This window comes from Mauremys reevesii, linkage group 4, assembly GCF_016161935.1.
Source record: "Mauremys reevesii isolate NIE-2019 linkage group 4, ASM1616193v1, whole genome shotgun sequence".
NCBI classification, from domain to species: domain Eukaryota; kingdom Metazoa; phylum Chordata; order Testudines; family Geoemydidae; genus Mauremys; species Mauremys reevesii.
This window is the reverse complement of record NC_052626.1, coordinates 21,479,333-21,494,052: the sequence shown is the minus strand read 5'-3', so window position 1 is coordinate 21,494,052 and position 14,720 is coordinate 21,479,333. Positions and strand designations below refer to the sequence as shown.

At 43.5% G+C, this 14,720-nt stretch overlaps 1 protein-coding gene across 3 annotated transcripts in view; it reads left to right on the top strand.

The window, feature by feature from the left end:
- RCOR1 (REST corepressor 1) overlaps positions 1-14,720 on the top strand; it is a 130,209-nt gene that overhangs the window by 88,719 nt on the left and 26,770 nt on the right. For all 3 annotated transcript variants that reach the window (XR_005598269.1, XR_005598268.1, XM_039538034.1), the window contains exons 4-6: positions 6,618-6,670; positions 11,080-11,241; positions 13,702-13,820. Coding sequence is in view for 1 of the 3 variants with exons in the window: in XM_039538034.1 (XP_039393968.1) it covers positions 6,618-6,670; positions 11,080-11,241; positions 13,702-13,820 (334 nt within the window). In the remaining 2 variants the exon portion in view is untranslated. The remainder of the gene's footprint in view (positions 1-6,617; positions 6,671-11,079; positions 11,242-13,701; positions 13,821-14,720) is intronic.

The window sequence follows — 14,720 nt, the reverse complement described above, 5'->3', positions numbered from 1 at the left end:
TCTTTCAGATAATAGACCCCTAAATAAACATTCCCTTTTTATGTATTTAAAACCATTCAAATCCTTGCTCTTAGAGTTGGGACTGTAATAAGGAGCAGTGCAGCTATTTGTTCCTATCCCCTTCCTTCTAGCAGCTTTTAAAGTCTCCGTTAGTGCTTGTGTGTTACTGAATAACACCCACAGGACTTGGGGATGAGCATAAGCTTTTGTGGGCTACAGCCCACTTCTTTGGATGCATAGAATGGAACATATAGCAAGGAGATGTATATACATACAGAGAACATGAAAAGGTGGGAGTTGCCCAACCAACTCTAAGAGGCTAATTAATTAAGGTGAACTGTTGTCAGCAGGAGGAAAAAAGCTTTTGTAGTGATAATCAAGATAGCCCAATTAAGACAGTTTGACAAGAAGCTGTGAGGATACTTAACATGGGGAATAGATTCAATGTGCGTAATGGCTCAGCTGTGGCCCACAAAAGCTTATGCTCAAATAAATTTGTTCGTCTCTAAGGTGCCACAAGTACTCCTGTTCTTTTTTTCCAGCAAGTAGCCTCTGCCTCCAGAGGCCGGGGGAGTGTCTCTCCTTCCCCACTGATGCTGGGTTGGGTGCAACCTGTCCATCTCCTTTGGTGGTTGCCCTAACAGCTCTCTTGCACTGGAGAGAGGTGATTAGCAAGTGTCTAAATGTTTCCCACTTCTTTCTGCCTGCAGCATACAGGCAGAGCAGGGTGCCATTAGCAGGCCTTTTATGCCTGACCATCCTCCTGGGAGGTGGAGGGAAGAGAGACTCCAGCTGTGGACAGGGGTTGTTTGGGTAAGCACATGCTTCCCACCCTGTGTGCTGGCCAGAGCAGAACATTGTGAGGCGGGTGGGGGAGTTTGCTCTTATGCACCAGCCAAGCACAAAACCCGTGAAAGCAGGAGCCTTCCTGAAGATGTACAGGAATCTTCCTTTTGCACGGTCTGGTTTCTAATAGCAACAATGGCCCTCGTCGGAATCAGACACTTCATTTGTCACATAACCGTCATTTCTTAAACATCATTGTCTTTGGCATGGTCTACACTGGAAAGTCTTGCTGGCATGGTTATGTCAGTTAGGCCAGTGGCTCTCAACCTTTCCTGACTACTGTACCCCTTTCAGGAGTCTGATTTGTCTCACGTACCCCTGAATTTCACCTCACTTAAACTACTTGCTTACAAAATCAGACATTAAAATTCAAAAGTGCCACAGTGCACTGTTATTGAAAAATTGCTTATTCTCATTTGTACTATATAATTATAAATCACTTGGAATATAAATATTATATTTACATTTCAGTGTATAGTATATAGTGCTGTATAAACAAGTCATTGTCTCTATGAAGTTTTAGTTTGTACTGACTTCGCTCGTGCTTTTTACGTAGCCTCTTGTAAAACTAGACAAATACCTAGACGAGTTGAGTACTCCCTGGAAGACCTCTGCGTACCCCCAGGGATCCACATGCCCCTGGTTGAGAACCACTGAGTTGTGCCATGTCTACACTACAGAATTCTCGACCTAACCTACGTCTGCATAAAGCCACCGCAGTTATTAAATTGTTTGTGTGCGCACAATTGGGTCCTTGTGTCGGTGGTGCGTGTCCTCACCAGGAGTGTTTGTATTGAGTGTGTTGTCAGTGTAGGGCATTGTGGGACAGCTCCTGAAAGCCAGTAACAGTTGACGTAAGCAACACAGTGTTTACGCTGACACTGCGTCGACCCAATTACATCAACCGTGCCTCTACACCGCTCAGGGAGGTGGTGTTACTAACTCTGCATGGAAAGGCACTTTGTCAGGGGGAGCCAAATTTAAGCAAAGACCCTTCCACAGCTAGGTTGACACAAGGCAGCTTACGTCGATCTAACCCTGTAGTGTACACCAAGACTTAGGAGTGTGACCCTGTCCCCCCAATAGACATAGCTGTGCTGGCAGAAGCCCTAGTGCAGACAAAGGGTAGGTCTATACTTAACATATTACATCGGCGCATATGCACCAATGCTGCTGTAATGCTTTAATGAAGATGCTCTACACCGAGGGGGGGAGAGTTCTCTTGTCAGCATAGTTAATCCGCCTTCCTGAGAGGCAGTAGCTATATCAACAGGAGAAGCCCTCCCGCTGACATAGCACTGTCTACACTGGGGGTTAGGTCAGTAGAACTATGCTGCTCAGGGATGCGAAAGTCTATGGTGTAGACCAGACCACAGTTATACTGGCAAAAAGCCTATGCTACTCTAGAAAAATGCCTCTGTCTACACTGGAAATGCTACAGTGGCACAGTTTCAGGGGTTCTTCCATCGCTGTATTAGACCCATCTCAGAGAGGTGGTAGCTAGGTCGATGGAAGACCTCTTCTGTTGACCTAGTGCTGCCTATGCTGGAGCTTAGGTTGGATTAACTATGGGCCTGGCTACACTACACTTGAAAGTTAGAGCACATTAAAGTAGCCCTGGGTGCCCTAACTCCTGAGGTGTCCACATTGACAAGGCATGTAGAGCGCCTGGACTCTGCAGCTGGAGTGCTCCTGGTAATCCACTTCCACGAGAAGCCTAGAGCTTGCTGCGCCCTGGCTGAAATGCCTGGGCGTCAGTGTGAACGACGTGTTGCATTGTGATTGGCCTCCGGAGACATCCCATAATCCCCTGAAGTCAAGTGGCCACTCTGGTCATTGTTTTGAAATTGGCTGTAGGCATGCGGATATCCCCTATCAAAGCTTCGTTTCTGACAACTGGCATGCTTATCTGCTCTGAGACAAAACAAACTATTAGTGTGGAATGCTGGTGTGTGTGTGTGTGAGAGAGAGAGAGAGAGAGAGAGAAAGAGAGAGCGGGTGGGGTGGGGAGGGGAGGTCTGCTGCTGTGTGAACTTACAAGACAGCATGCTGACACGTTCTCAGCCCCCCAAAATACAATGTCTCTCCCCCTACATACACACAACACACTCCACCCCACCCCCATTTGAAAAACATGTCACAGCCACTTGCACACCGGGATAGCTACCACAATGCACTGCTCTTTGTGGTGTTGCAAAAGCTGCTAATATGGCCATGCCAGTACACTTGCAGCTGACAGTGTAAACACATGGCAGCATTTTCCCTGCTGTGGTCTCCGAAGGCTGGTTTAACTCCTAGCACTCTACATCTGCAAGTATAGCCAAGCTGTAAGTCTCTTAGGGGTGTGAGTTTTTTCACAGCCCTGAGTGATTGTAGCTAGGTTGACCTAACTTTGTAGTGCAGACCAGCCCTTAGGGTATGTCTACGTTGCAGTCAGAGGTCTGACTGCTGCATGTGTAGACGTACCTGAACTAGCTTTAGAGCTTGTCTTCACTGGGACCTTACATTGGCAGAGCGACATCCTTCAAGGATGTGAAAAGTCCCTCCTCCCCAGAGCTGTAGCTATGCCAACCTAACCCAAAGTGTAGACAGTGCTAGGTCACTGGAAGAATTCTTCTGTCAACCTAGCAATTACCTCTCGAGGAGGTGGAGTGCCTACGCTGACAGGAGAACCTTTCAGCTGGTATAGGTAGTGTCAATGCTACAGAGGCGCCACTGCAACAATTGGCTGTAGACATACCGTCAATCTAGCTAATTTGGGTACCAAAGCTAATTCAGGTATGTCTTCACATGTGGTAGTCACACCTATGATTGTGGTGTGGGCATGCTCTTAAACACAATACAGGTGAGTCTTATCTTATGCGGGGGTTCCGTTCTGCGGTTAGCGCGTAAAGCAAAAACTGCGTATAGTCAAAATTACATTGAGTTGAATGGTGGGTGGAATTGCCCGCACTACAGGTACAGTATTAAAATTGTTGTTTTTCTTTTTTTTTGTTGGTTTTTTGTTTTTGCTGACCGGGTAAAGCTGAAATTGCGCATGTTAAATGCGCATAAGATGCGACAGAGCTGTAGACTAGATTCCTCCTTGTAACTGCACTCAGGTCACTGGGGTTACACTAGAAAGGAATGTGGTGCAGTGGTTCTATAAAGAAACAACTAGAATGTGCTGGCACTGTTTTTCCAGCACAGCTTGTACTCCGCAAACTTCTGTTAGTCAGGTCTGTTTGCTTACATACTAACAGCAGCCAGTAGATTCTTTACGTGCACACCCCTCACCTAAAGTCTTCCCGGCCAGGGAAGTCATGCAGCAGGAGAGGTAATCTCTCAGGTAGCTAGGGAGATTTCCATGGTGGGCTTTCCATCTCGAGATGGAGACTGTGGGACCTGGACTCTGTTTTGAATGAGGAGATCACTTGTGAGATGTGTTCAGGGGGATCTGCTTTGCTAAGCAGAGGAGCTGCTATGCTTTGTACCAGTTGAGGTGTTTTCAGGGTGAGTGGCTTAAATCCCAGGGAGGAGTTGCAATAATTGAGCTTGGAGGTCGCAAATGCCTAGATCACTGTGGACAGGCCCAAGTCTTCCAGAATGGGTGTGTGTTTTGTGTGGCATATGTGGGTCTCAGCTGTGGCAACTCAAGTATCTGGTAATACTGAAGAGTTGAATCTAAAAGGATCCAATGAGTGACTCAAGTCCATAAGCAATAGCATGGCCCTACTTAATCCAAAGGGTAATACCTACAAGATAGGAGCAAAGAATCTAGAATTGCCAAACACCTCTGAACTTTCAAAGTGTGAGCTCCAAAGAAAGAATGAGCTAATACTTAGATGCGAAATGGCAGGGAGCATGAACTAAGTGGCCTCATTTGCTGCTTGCAACTTCCTGGTTTATTGACACAATAGATTCTCTCTCTCTCTCTCTCTCTCTTTTCCTTTCAGTATATAAAAGTTCCTTTCTACTGTTCGTTTTCCTCTCCTCTTCCTCTCTTCCCTTTGTCCTTCCTCCCTGGCATACAGAAGCACACTGTGCCTCCTATCCAGAGTCCTGGTGTGAGGCCCCTAGTAGTTTGCTTCACCACATACTTAGTTCTTCTGTAAAATGATGAAGTTCTATTAATGTTGCTATCACTGTAGTGACCCCTCTTCCTGTCCTTTTTAGCTAGGTTGGAATTTATAGAAAAGACATTAGTGAATGGTTTTTTAAAAATGTGGTTTTTAATTGCTGTAGCTGTTAAGTAATTTATTGGAAGGGAAAACTCTTTAAATCTCCAAGGGGAAGAAATTATGGATAAAAATGGTGAAATAGTATCTTGAACTATAGATCTTTTCTCACTTGAAGAGCCAGTTAATGCAGCAATCCTTTCCCCAAGTGATTGGCATTCTCAAGAGCTTAGTACTGTCTCTAGCATTTAAGTTTTTGTTGGACCTTAAGGCAAAGCACTTAATGAATCGCATATAAAATATCTACATTAAGAAAAGTTACGGGCGCATAGTCAAACACTCAAGCTGGGAAACATCCTAATGAAGGTTTCCTGTGCAACCCTAATTCTGCCCGCTTGTGTACAGTACTTGGATTGCGATACACGCTTACATGGGATGTGATCACAAAATTTCCACGGGACTCCTATGTCATTCGGTGGACAGGATGGATGGTACTTGGGGAATAATGCAATTGTATGATATTCCTTTCAGTTTGTGGCCTCATGCTTTATTTACTTTACCCCATCCAAGTTGCACCGAATATGGAATTGTTTGTTTCCTCATGGGCTTTTCCATGGCACTCATCACTATAGTAACTAGCTGCTTCACAAAGATTAATGAAATTATTTTTACAGTGCCCCTGAGAGTTTTTAGAAAGGTATTGTCCCAATTTTACAGATGGGGAGCTGAGACATGGATATCTAGGCCAATATTAAGGGTCTACTAATATCAGGTGCCCCACTGAAGATGTATATTTTCCCCTTCTTCAAAAGCTGCTCAGCCCTCTCCACTCCTGTTGATTTCACTTGGAGTGAAGAGCTCAGCATATCTGAAAACCAGTCCTTAGGTGTCCCAAGATGAGCATCCAGAAAACAAGGAACCAACAACTAGTTGATAATTTTTGAAGATTTTTGAGTTAAGTACTTTGTCCAGCATGTAAAAAGCCTGTGACACAGCCAAAGAGAACATAATTCAGGCAGGCATCTATCCTCTCTCTTTCTGCAGTCCCCTTGCCATTTTAATAACCACCTTTCAACTTCAGCTGCAAATCACAATAGTCCTATAAACAACTACCTGATTTGCCATCCATCCTATTCATGAAAGGAAGCAGGAGTCTTTTGTGGTTATTAAAACAAACACATGGTGATTGTCCCTAAAGAGTGTGTGTATTGTCATGCATGAGCACAAAGGGGCAGAATTAGGTTATATGAGCAAGATTAAATTAATTATATTTGCCTGGTTGAAACCCTCAGCTGTTTCTGATCCTTAAGAATGCAGGCTTATGGGCTGATTCTTGCAACTCAAACTACTGGGAAAGTATTCAAACAGGATACCATGTGGTTCGGTTTTTCGCTTGCATGTTTTTTAAATATAACTAACTCTTTCCCCAAGTTTTCTACAGGGGATGTGATGTCTATTACTGGGCAATAGGTGAATAATATGGGTAATAAGTAACCATTAGCTTCCTCCCTGTTTAGACTCAAAGCAACTGGATTTTATATCCTCTGTTGTAGACTGAAAAGTGGGGCAAGACCCATGTGTGAAATGTCTTCAGGACCTATTTTTATTTTTCAGTGGATGAATACATTGCCATTGCTAAAGAGAAACATGGATACAACATGGAACAGGTAACAAAACGATTATTTGCATTTCTTTATTTAAACTGACCTTTTTTCCACAGTAGATACTAGAACTTGATTTAAAGCAAACTGCTACACTGCAAACTTTCTTCCCTCCACTCATCCAGTATAATAATTCTTTTCTGCAGTTCATCCTAATTTATTGATAGTCACTAAAATGCCCAAATACTGTTTTCAGAGTTTTGATGCAAACCTCCCATTGATTTTTCAGTGGTATATGGCCTTGTGTGGCAGTCTTATCTATGTCTATGTTGGTAAAATTCTGGTCTCATTGCAGCCCATGACAAGGCTCTCCTTTACTTGAGTGAGATCCAGATTTCACTCTGGCTTTTTCTGTCTCCTGCTTAAGACCCATCTCGACAAACACTTCAACAGTTGGGTAGCTTCATGCACCTGAGAAGTTCCTCTGAATTAAGTGGAACGTCTTGTGCATTAAGTTGTGTGGTGGGGAGGAGGGATGGGTTCTTCTGGTTTATTGTATTGGGAATAAAGGTATTGTCTCTACTGGAGGACTCTGACTTGAGAATTAGAAAAATGACGCCCTTGCAAGAGCAATGGGACTGAAGGATGAGTGATTAAGAGGGGAAGAGGTTTTAGTCAGATGACCAAACCCTCATTTTTGTGTTAGCCATTGGAAGTGTAGGTCTTAAACATTCTTGAGAAGAGACATCTTAAAGTTTCAGCATCCCTGCTCTCTTCTCAGTTAAGGTGTGAGAAACCGTACAATACATGTGCTCTGAGCTGTCCAGCAGATGCTCCAGAAAAACCATGGAAGATCAAAGCTGACATTCATGATATTTCTAGGACCAAAAATATAATAATAAAACCCCTTAAAGCAGTGAATAGCCGCAAGCCTAATTGTCCCCTCCTCCCCCCCTTTTTTTTTCTTTTTTTTCTTTTTTTAAATAACACAGATAGCCTTTAAGGTTGAGATAAGTGTGTTGTTATTCATGACTTCACATATTAGAACTTCCTCAAAAAACTAAGCCCCTCGTATTTGAGTGACAACTTCTTCTATTCGATTTCAGTCGAAAGGTAAATGTTTTTGGGAAGTGAAAACTGATCAGACTTTATTTAAAATTAAAAAACTTATAAAACTGAGATGCAGCCAGGTGCCAGGTCTGAAGCTTTAAAAACTGAACACATATGTATGTTTTCAGATGTCGCGAGAGTTGTCTAAAGTTTGAAAACATGTCTTCTCCTTGAACAGAAGGATTTTTGTGGCTGTGATGCTGTGACCGGAAGGGTGGGTGGATGGGATGGGAACGTCTGGTTAAGGGGAGGGAGGGAGGAAGGAGAAAAGTGTGTGTTGTGCTACTGGGCTCTCTGGATTGAGGCATGACGACTCACTAAGCTGTGTAACTATGTGCTTGAATGATCAGTACCACCTGGCACTTTCTAAGCTCTCAGTGTTCTGTCCCGCTGTTCACTTGTCATGATTTGAGCCTATGATCAGCCAGGCTGGTGGCAATTGAACATTCGCTGTCAGGTTTACAGTGATCTGTGAAATGAGCTGATGGTCTCTGTCCTTCCCCTTAATCTACTAAATGGATTTGTCCTGTCCCCAGCCGTTTCTTCTTGTTACTTAGGTCTCATTCTGATCTCTCATGGGGAGGGGCAGATTATCCAAATCTGCCTACAGTAGGGTTCTTACCCATTTCTCTGAAGTATCTGGTACTGGCCACTATCAGAAACAGAATGCTAGAGTAGGGGGACCATGGGTCTGATCCAGTATGGCAATTCCTGTGTTCCTGTTTCTCCATAAGGAATTGTCTTGGGGAGGTAACAGTGGAAGAGAACCTTCCACTGTTCTTCCTTTGCAGGGCAGCATATGCCCCAAAGATTTTGGTGGTTCTAGAATTTGAAAACCAAGCACTGCTAGGAAATGCACAGAATGTCCTTCCAGGATGGTTATTTTATGCAAATAGTCCTACTAATCCAATGTTCTAGACATTTTATTTTTTAAATTGGACTTTCCCAGGAAAAAATTGCGTAACCATGGACACTTCCCCTTTCATACTGATGTTAGACATGAGATCCTTTGGGGGGAGGAGGGGAACAGTGAGAATTTGAAGGAACCATTCAAGCCTAGACAGCCAGCTTTAGGACTTTTGCCTCTGGCTCTGAGGTTATTAGCCAATGGTGGTGGCAAGCATTTGTGTGTGTGCACATGCACGCACACACTACTGGGAGCCAGTCCTGTAGGGCTCAGGACACTATAGCAGGTGGCAGCCTAGAAAATCCCAAGTATGGGGTCAACCAAGGAGGCAATGGCCTTGCAAAGCTTGCTCCCTCCAAGGTATAGGGCAGCAGAGGAGAAGGTAGCAATTGCCTTGAGGATCCTGCCCTCCATCACATTCAGAGACACGGGTTCCAGCTTGTTGATGTAGCAGTAGGGAGCAGGTTTCTCTGGAAGGGTGAATGGGACTCTTCCTTAAAGCTCAGCTGTTTGCTGGGCTTCATGTCCAGCTGGCTGCATTTGTTCTGTATGCAACTCATCTGCTCTAGCCCTCTCCTTCTCTCCCTCACTTGTAGCTGGGTTCTGCATCAACAGCTAAATGGATGCATGCAGGGAGGGACAAGTAGAGTTCTTTCCTAGGGAGGAGGGGTGGGTAGAAGAACTTTGAATTGGTAAATCCCTGTGGACGCTATTGCTAGCTGTGTAAAAGCAGCTTATTTGTAAGATGTCTTCCTTCTAGAAATAATGTCTGTTTAAAAGAATATTGGAAGTGTTAAAAGCCTGATCCATTTTAAAAAAAACCCAAACACACACACTTGTGTTCCATGCCCTTTGTCTGAGGTTGGTATGTGGGCCAACTTCCCCTCTTTTTAAGAACATTTACCGCTTTTGCCCTTTCAACATATCTCCTCTTTGTGCAATGTATTTCTGTACTAATGTCCAGCTTGTATAGCTTCACATAGGGATATTTGGGAAGGTGCCCAGGTGAGACTGGGTCTGATATTAAAAAAGAAGAAACCATAATGCTTGTAAAATCTTTCATGTGCCTCTATACTAGCTAGTTAAGTTCTCCCCTCCCAACTGTCTAGTTGTATTTTTTTAATTCACGTGACATCTTCAAAACCATGACGTGTTAAAGACTTTTCTGGTTCTGTATCATAGTGAAGGGGAAGAAATCTAGATATTTAGCAGGGAGAGTCTAGTTTCATGAGGAAGAGAACTGGGTGAAGCAAGCATTTAGTCATATAGTTGCAGAATCTACTGGAGCGAGAACTTTGTGCCCAGAAAGGAACTGGGGTTTTTGCATAGCAAAGTGGGATGGGGAAACCCCAGTTTCAGAGGTAGCACTGGCAGTCTGAATGGACCGGGTGAAACTACTAGATGGGGGGGAATTATGGTGGCAGAACCAGAGTCAACTTTGCATATGTCAAACAGGTAATATTTTAGTCAGCGGGTCGGGGATCGTTTTCACTTAACAGCAGTTCTGAAACAAGTTGCAAATTTTTATTTTAAATATTTGTAGCACGGTAGGGTCAGGCTCTTCTGAAATGACTCTGGGGAGGCTAACGGCACCAAAAATAATACTCCATCAGAGTGAAGGGTCAGAATGCTCTTTTGCCATCCACCTCCAGAGGGTGGTAGATTTCGAGTGAATACCTCTTAGAGGGCTCACTAGGGCAAGCATTCATTAGTGCCAGGGGGTGCAGTGTGTGTCATTCAGTTTTCTGAACTGGAGACTCGGGGTTGCAAGTGAAGGAGATGAAGTTAGGGGGAATAAATGATAGTCGTCGTCTCCCGAATGATAGTGAGCTATGCCCCTGCTTTGTCAGGGGCAGCCCAGTCAACAAATAAGACTGTCCCCTCCCTCCTCAAAAAAAGAACACAAAAACACCCAATCAAATAGACCGGTATCAAGACACCACTAGGAAGTTGTCTTACCTGCTAACTCTGCCTGTAGTTTAGTTTAATCTCTGCTTTACACACATTTTTCTAGCTCTTTACTTTGTCCTTGGCTAAATTCATAGAATCATAGAATATCAGGGTTGGATTTCTCTGTGTGTGTGCCATTTTTGCTGGAAGACCTTTTTTTATTTTTATTTTTTAAACTCTCTAGCAAAAATGTCCACCCGACTTGCCTTTTTCTGCAGCAATCTCTAGCGGCCTTTCAGCAATAGAACTCTTTCCTTTTGCTGCTTACACAACATGGGCCAGATTCTGATGCTCCACAGTCCAGAGTGGTGATAGGTCAGATGCCAGGTTCTTGCTGTCACTTAAGCTTCTGCAACCTCACACACGTGTATCCGAGGTCAGAGTCGTGGCCCTTTTGTAACTTTTGTGCTGCCCTATCACCCTATTACTTGTATCAGTGTAAGAACTATATATTCTCTCTCTCCGCCTCATTGTAACTCGGTTTCTCTTGTGTCCGTGTTTCTTTCAGGCCCTTGGAATGCTCTTTTGGCACAAGCATAATATTGAGAAATCCTTGGCTGATTTGCCCAACTTTACTCCATTCCCAGACGAGTGGACAGTGGAAGACAAGGTCTTGTTCGAACAAGCCTTTAGTTTCCATGGGAAAACATTTCATAGAATTCAGCAGATGGTAAGTATGATCATAATAAAATTATACCTTGGAAAAAACTGTTGTGGTCTCCCTGTCCAATACAGGATTGTTAGCAATCATGTAACTGCTCGTTTTGAAGATTGTCTGGTGTGGGGGTGGGTTGTTGGGGAAAAGCTTGACTCTTGCATTGTCGTTCAGAGGAGGACTATACTGATTTGGGAGGGGGGAGGGACTATTTTATCACCTCACATTCCTCTAGCAGCAGACACAGAATCTGCTTGTCATCCAAAGAAAAAGTCTTCTAGAAGTAGAATCTGACTCTTTTTTACAGTCTTGAGAGACAGTTCTGGCTATAGAATTGGTATTGCTTTTAATTTGTCACTCACGGGGCCACTCTTCATTTTATTGTATTGCAGCAGTACTTAGAGGCCTAAATGAGGGCTTGGGGCCCCATTGTGCAATGAATGGTACACATACCTAATGAAAAACAGTCCTTTCCCCAAAGAGCTTTATTGAATCTGCTTTCCTTTCTTTTTAACATTGTTGGTTTTTTTTTAGGAGTTTTATGCATTTTACATTGGCGATAAGTGCCTATTAAGTATCATATGGGCGCGTCAGTGCTTGAGGATTGTAGATTTAATTCCCTGTTTTCAGTCACTCAGTCTTTATGAAACTTTACCATTGGAGCTGAAATTTTCTAGGCTTGGTATCTGCCAGAAAGTGAACTTTTTTGGGGAGAGGAAATTTTCAGCAAAAACACAAAACCACCAACTTCATTTTGGAAGGGATGGAGAGTGGGAGTGAAACGAAAGTTTTAAACAGTTTTTCAACTGGGATGGGAGGTTGAAATTTGAAAGTTGAAAACTATCCCTCAAGTGAAAAATCCCTTTGACTGGTCCAGTGAAGCTCTGGCTTTGATTGGACAGTTCCGACCCTTTGAAAACTAGCATTTGCAGTATACTTTGCACAAGGCTTTTGGTCCACTCATAAAGTGTGCAGCTAAGGAAAGCTGCAGTGCTGAGGGTGACCAGACATCCTTCTATTAGGAACTTTGTCTTATATACGCAACTATTAACTCTGCCACATCCCCCACCTGGGGGAAAAAAAATCCCAATTTTTTTTCACACTTGCTATCTGGTCATAGCGGTGCTCCATGCATTGCTGACTTAGCTGAATAGTAAAAAGTGATCTGACTGTTCCAAAGGGTAGGGAGGGCTGCTATGCACCTTTGTAAGGCTTGTAGGACTAGGTCCTGTTCTCGTCCTCCCTTAAAAGCTCCTCATGCAGATGTATGAACAGGATTCCTGTGGTGTCCAGCCAAATAATTCCAGGTTATAGGATCTGGATGGCTGCCTCCTGACAATATTTATGCAAAATTAGCAGAGCTCTGAAGGCCTGGAGAGTGAAGCACCTTTGTTGTTTTTTTTCCCCATTTTTTCCTTTTAAATGTAAAATAAAAGAATCCCTCAGTAATATCACCTGTAAACTGATTGTAAAACACGTAAGGGAGCCCGTTATGTAGCGCAGGTAAGCACCAAATTAGGAAATTCACAGTTCAGGTGAATGGCCGTAACTCTGTCCCCTTGTGAACGTGGATTACAGTGCATTAATGCCAGACTCATATACTGCTTCTCAGTAATGAATTACAGGACACTTTTTGAGCAACTTTTGATATGCATGTAGTATCCTGTGGTGTTGAGTGTGCTGGGTAAACACTCTGACAGTCGTTTATATGAAGAGTGCACTATATTCTAAGTATTGGCTATACAACAAAAGAGTAAGAGCAAGTGTACTGACCTACCTATTCCAAATTAGCTGCATTCTTAGTAACCTCATCCTTGAATTTGCACTGAGGAAGCCTGTGCTGATATCTGGAAATAAACTGCATAGTACGTGGGTGCTGACCGGTATTAAAATTGCACGTTTTAGAGCAGAGGTGTGAAACTCATTCCATGGAGAGGAACAAATGTACAGTTTGGGGGCTATTTACTGCTCTCAGTGTACACTGAATCTGCCACTGATAACCACAAGTATCTAAAGCCAAAACTTTGAAATTTTGGTCCTTAAATAAGAGGGACCTGACTTCCACCTGTAGCTCCCTGATTTTTAATGGAACTTGGATCAGGCCTTTAAAGTTTATTGTTGCGTGGGGTGAGGTGAGGGACAAGAGTGGTGCAGGTCTCTTCTAGGCTAGCCTGCAGAACACAAATGAGTCAGCTACTTTAATACGGGTTTAGTTGCTTGATGGAAGGCAGGCTTGTCATGTAGACATACAGGACAATGAGAATGAAAATATTACAACTTGCTACATGCTTATCGAAGGTTGTAGAAAGAACCAGTATTGCATCCTTTTAAAACCTCTTTTGTTAATTTGAATAGATATTGCCACCCTATGTTGCTGGCTGTCGTAGTATGTACCAAAAACTGGTTCATCTGATGTGAAATCCTGGTAATGCTGTACATGAAAACTTCTAAAAAGTGTAACTATTTTATTTTCAGCTTCCTGACAAATCGATAGCCAGTTTGGTGAAATTTTACTACTCCTGGAAAAAGACAAGGACTAAAACCAGCGTGATGGACCGCCATGCTCGTAAACAAAAAAGGGAACGGGAAGAAAGGTACGTTTGCAGTGAGAAAGACTGTGTCTTGCCACTCAAATCTTTTTATGATGATCCTGGAATTTCTGGTAGCCTGTAAAGAACTAGAACTAGGATTTTTTTTCCCCAGACACTTCCTGGTGTGCCTCTCTCTCTCTCTTTTTTTTTTTTAAACCGGAATCTGTGTCCATGTAAACGTTCATGACCAAATTCTACCATCTGATTCACATGCAACTCTCAAGTCCCTGTAAAGGGAGATCACAATGGTAATTCGAGGGCAGGTTTTTAGCCTTAAATGTAACATTCCATAGAATGGAAGCACACACTAAGTGGAAGATTGCCAATGTTTGGCACTCCCCTCTCCATTTTATCTACACACTTGTCCCAGCAGAAAGCTGCTACCAGCAAAATGCTTTCAGGGCCAAATTCTCTACCCAGTGCAATGGTATAGTAGACTGGCTTTGTTGTGGGAAGAGGAGGAGAGAGAAGAGCTCACGCTAGCTGTGGTGGATGGAATTCTATACCCACCCCTCTATTAGTTGTGCATGTGCTTTACTGTACAAATGTACCTGGCACGCTACAGGTCCCTAAGCCACTGAGCTTCAATAGATTCTTTGTTCCCACTAGTTCAGGCTCAGGCCTGCAGCAGTCTCCATGGCTGCCATGCCTACCCCACACTGCAGCACCCTTCAGGAAGGTTTGGCTGAAGTTCATATATTTAGCTACACAGATACTTCCTGGATATAGAGATCCTAGGTTAGATAAATGTCTATCAGGGATGGTCTAGACAGTATTTGGCCCTGCCATGAGGGCAGGGGACTGGACTCGATGACCTCTCGAGGTCCCTTCCAGTCCTAGAGTCTATGAATCTATGAATCCTCTTTCTCTGGATAACCCCACTTGAACCTAGGGTAGTTGGGG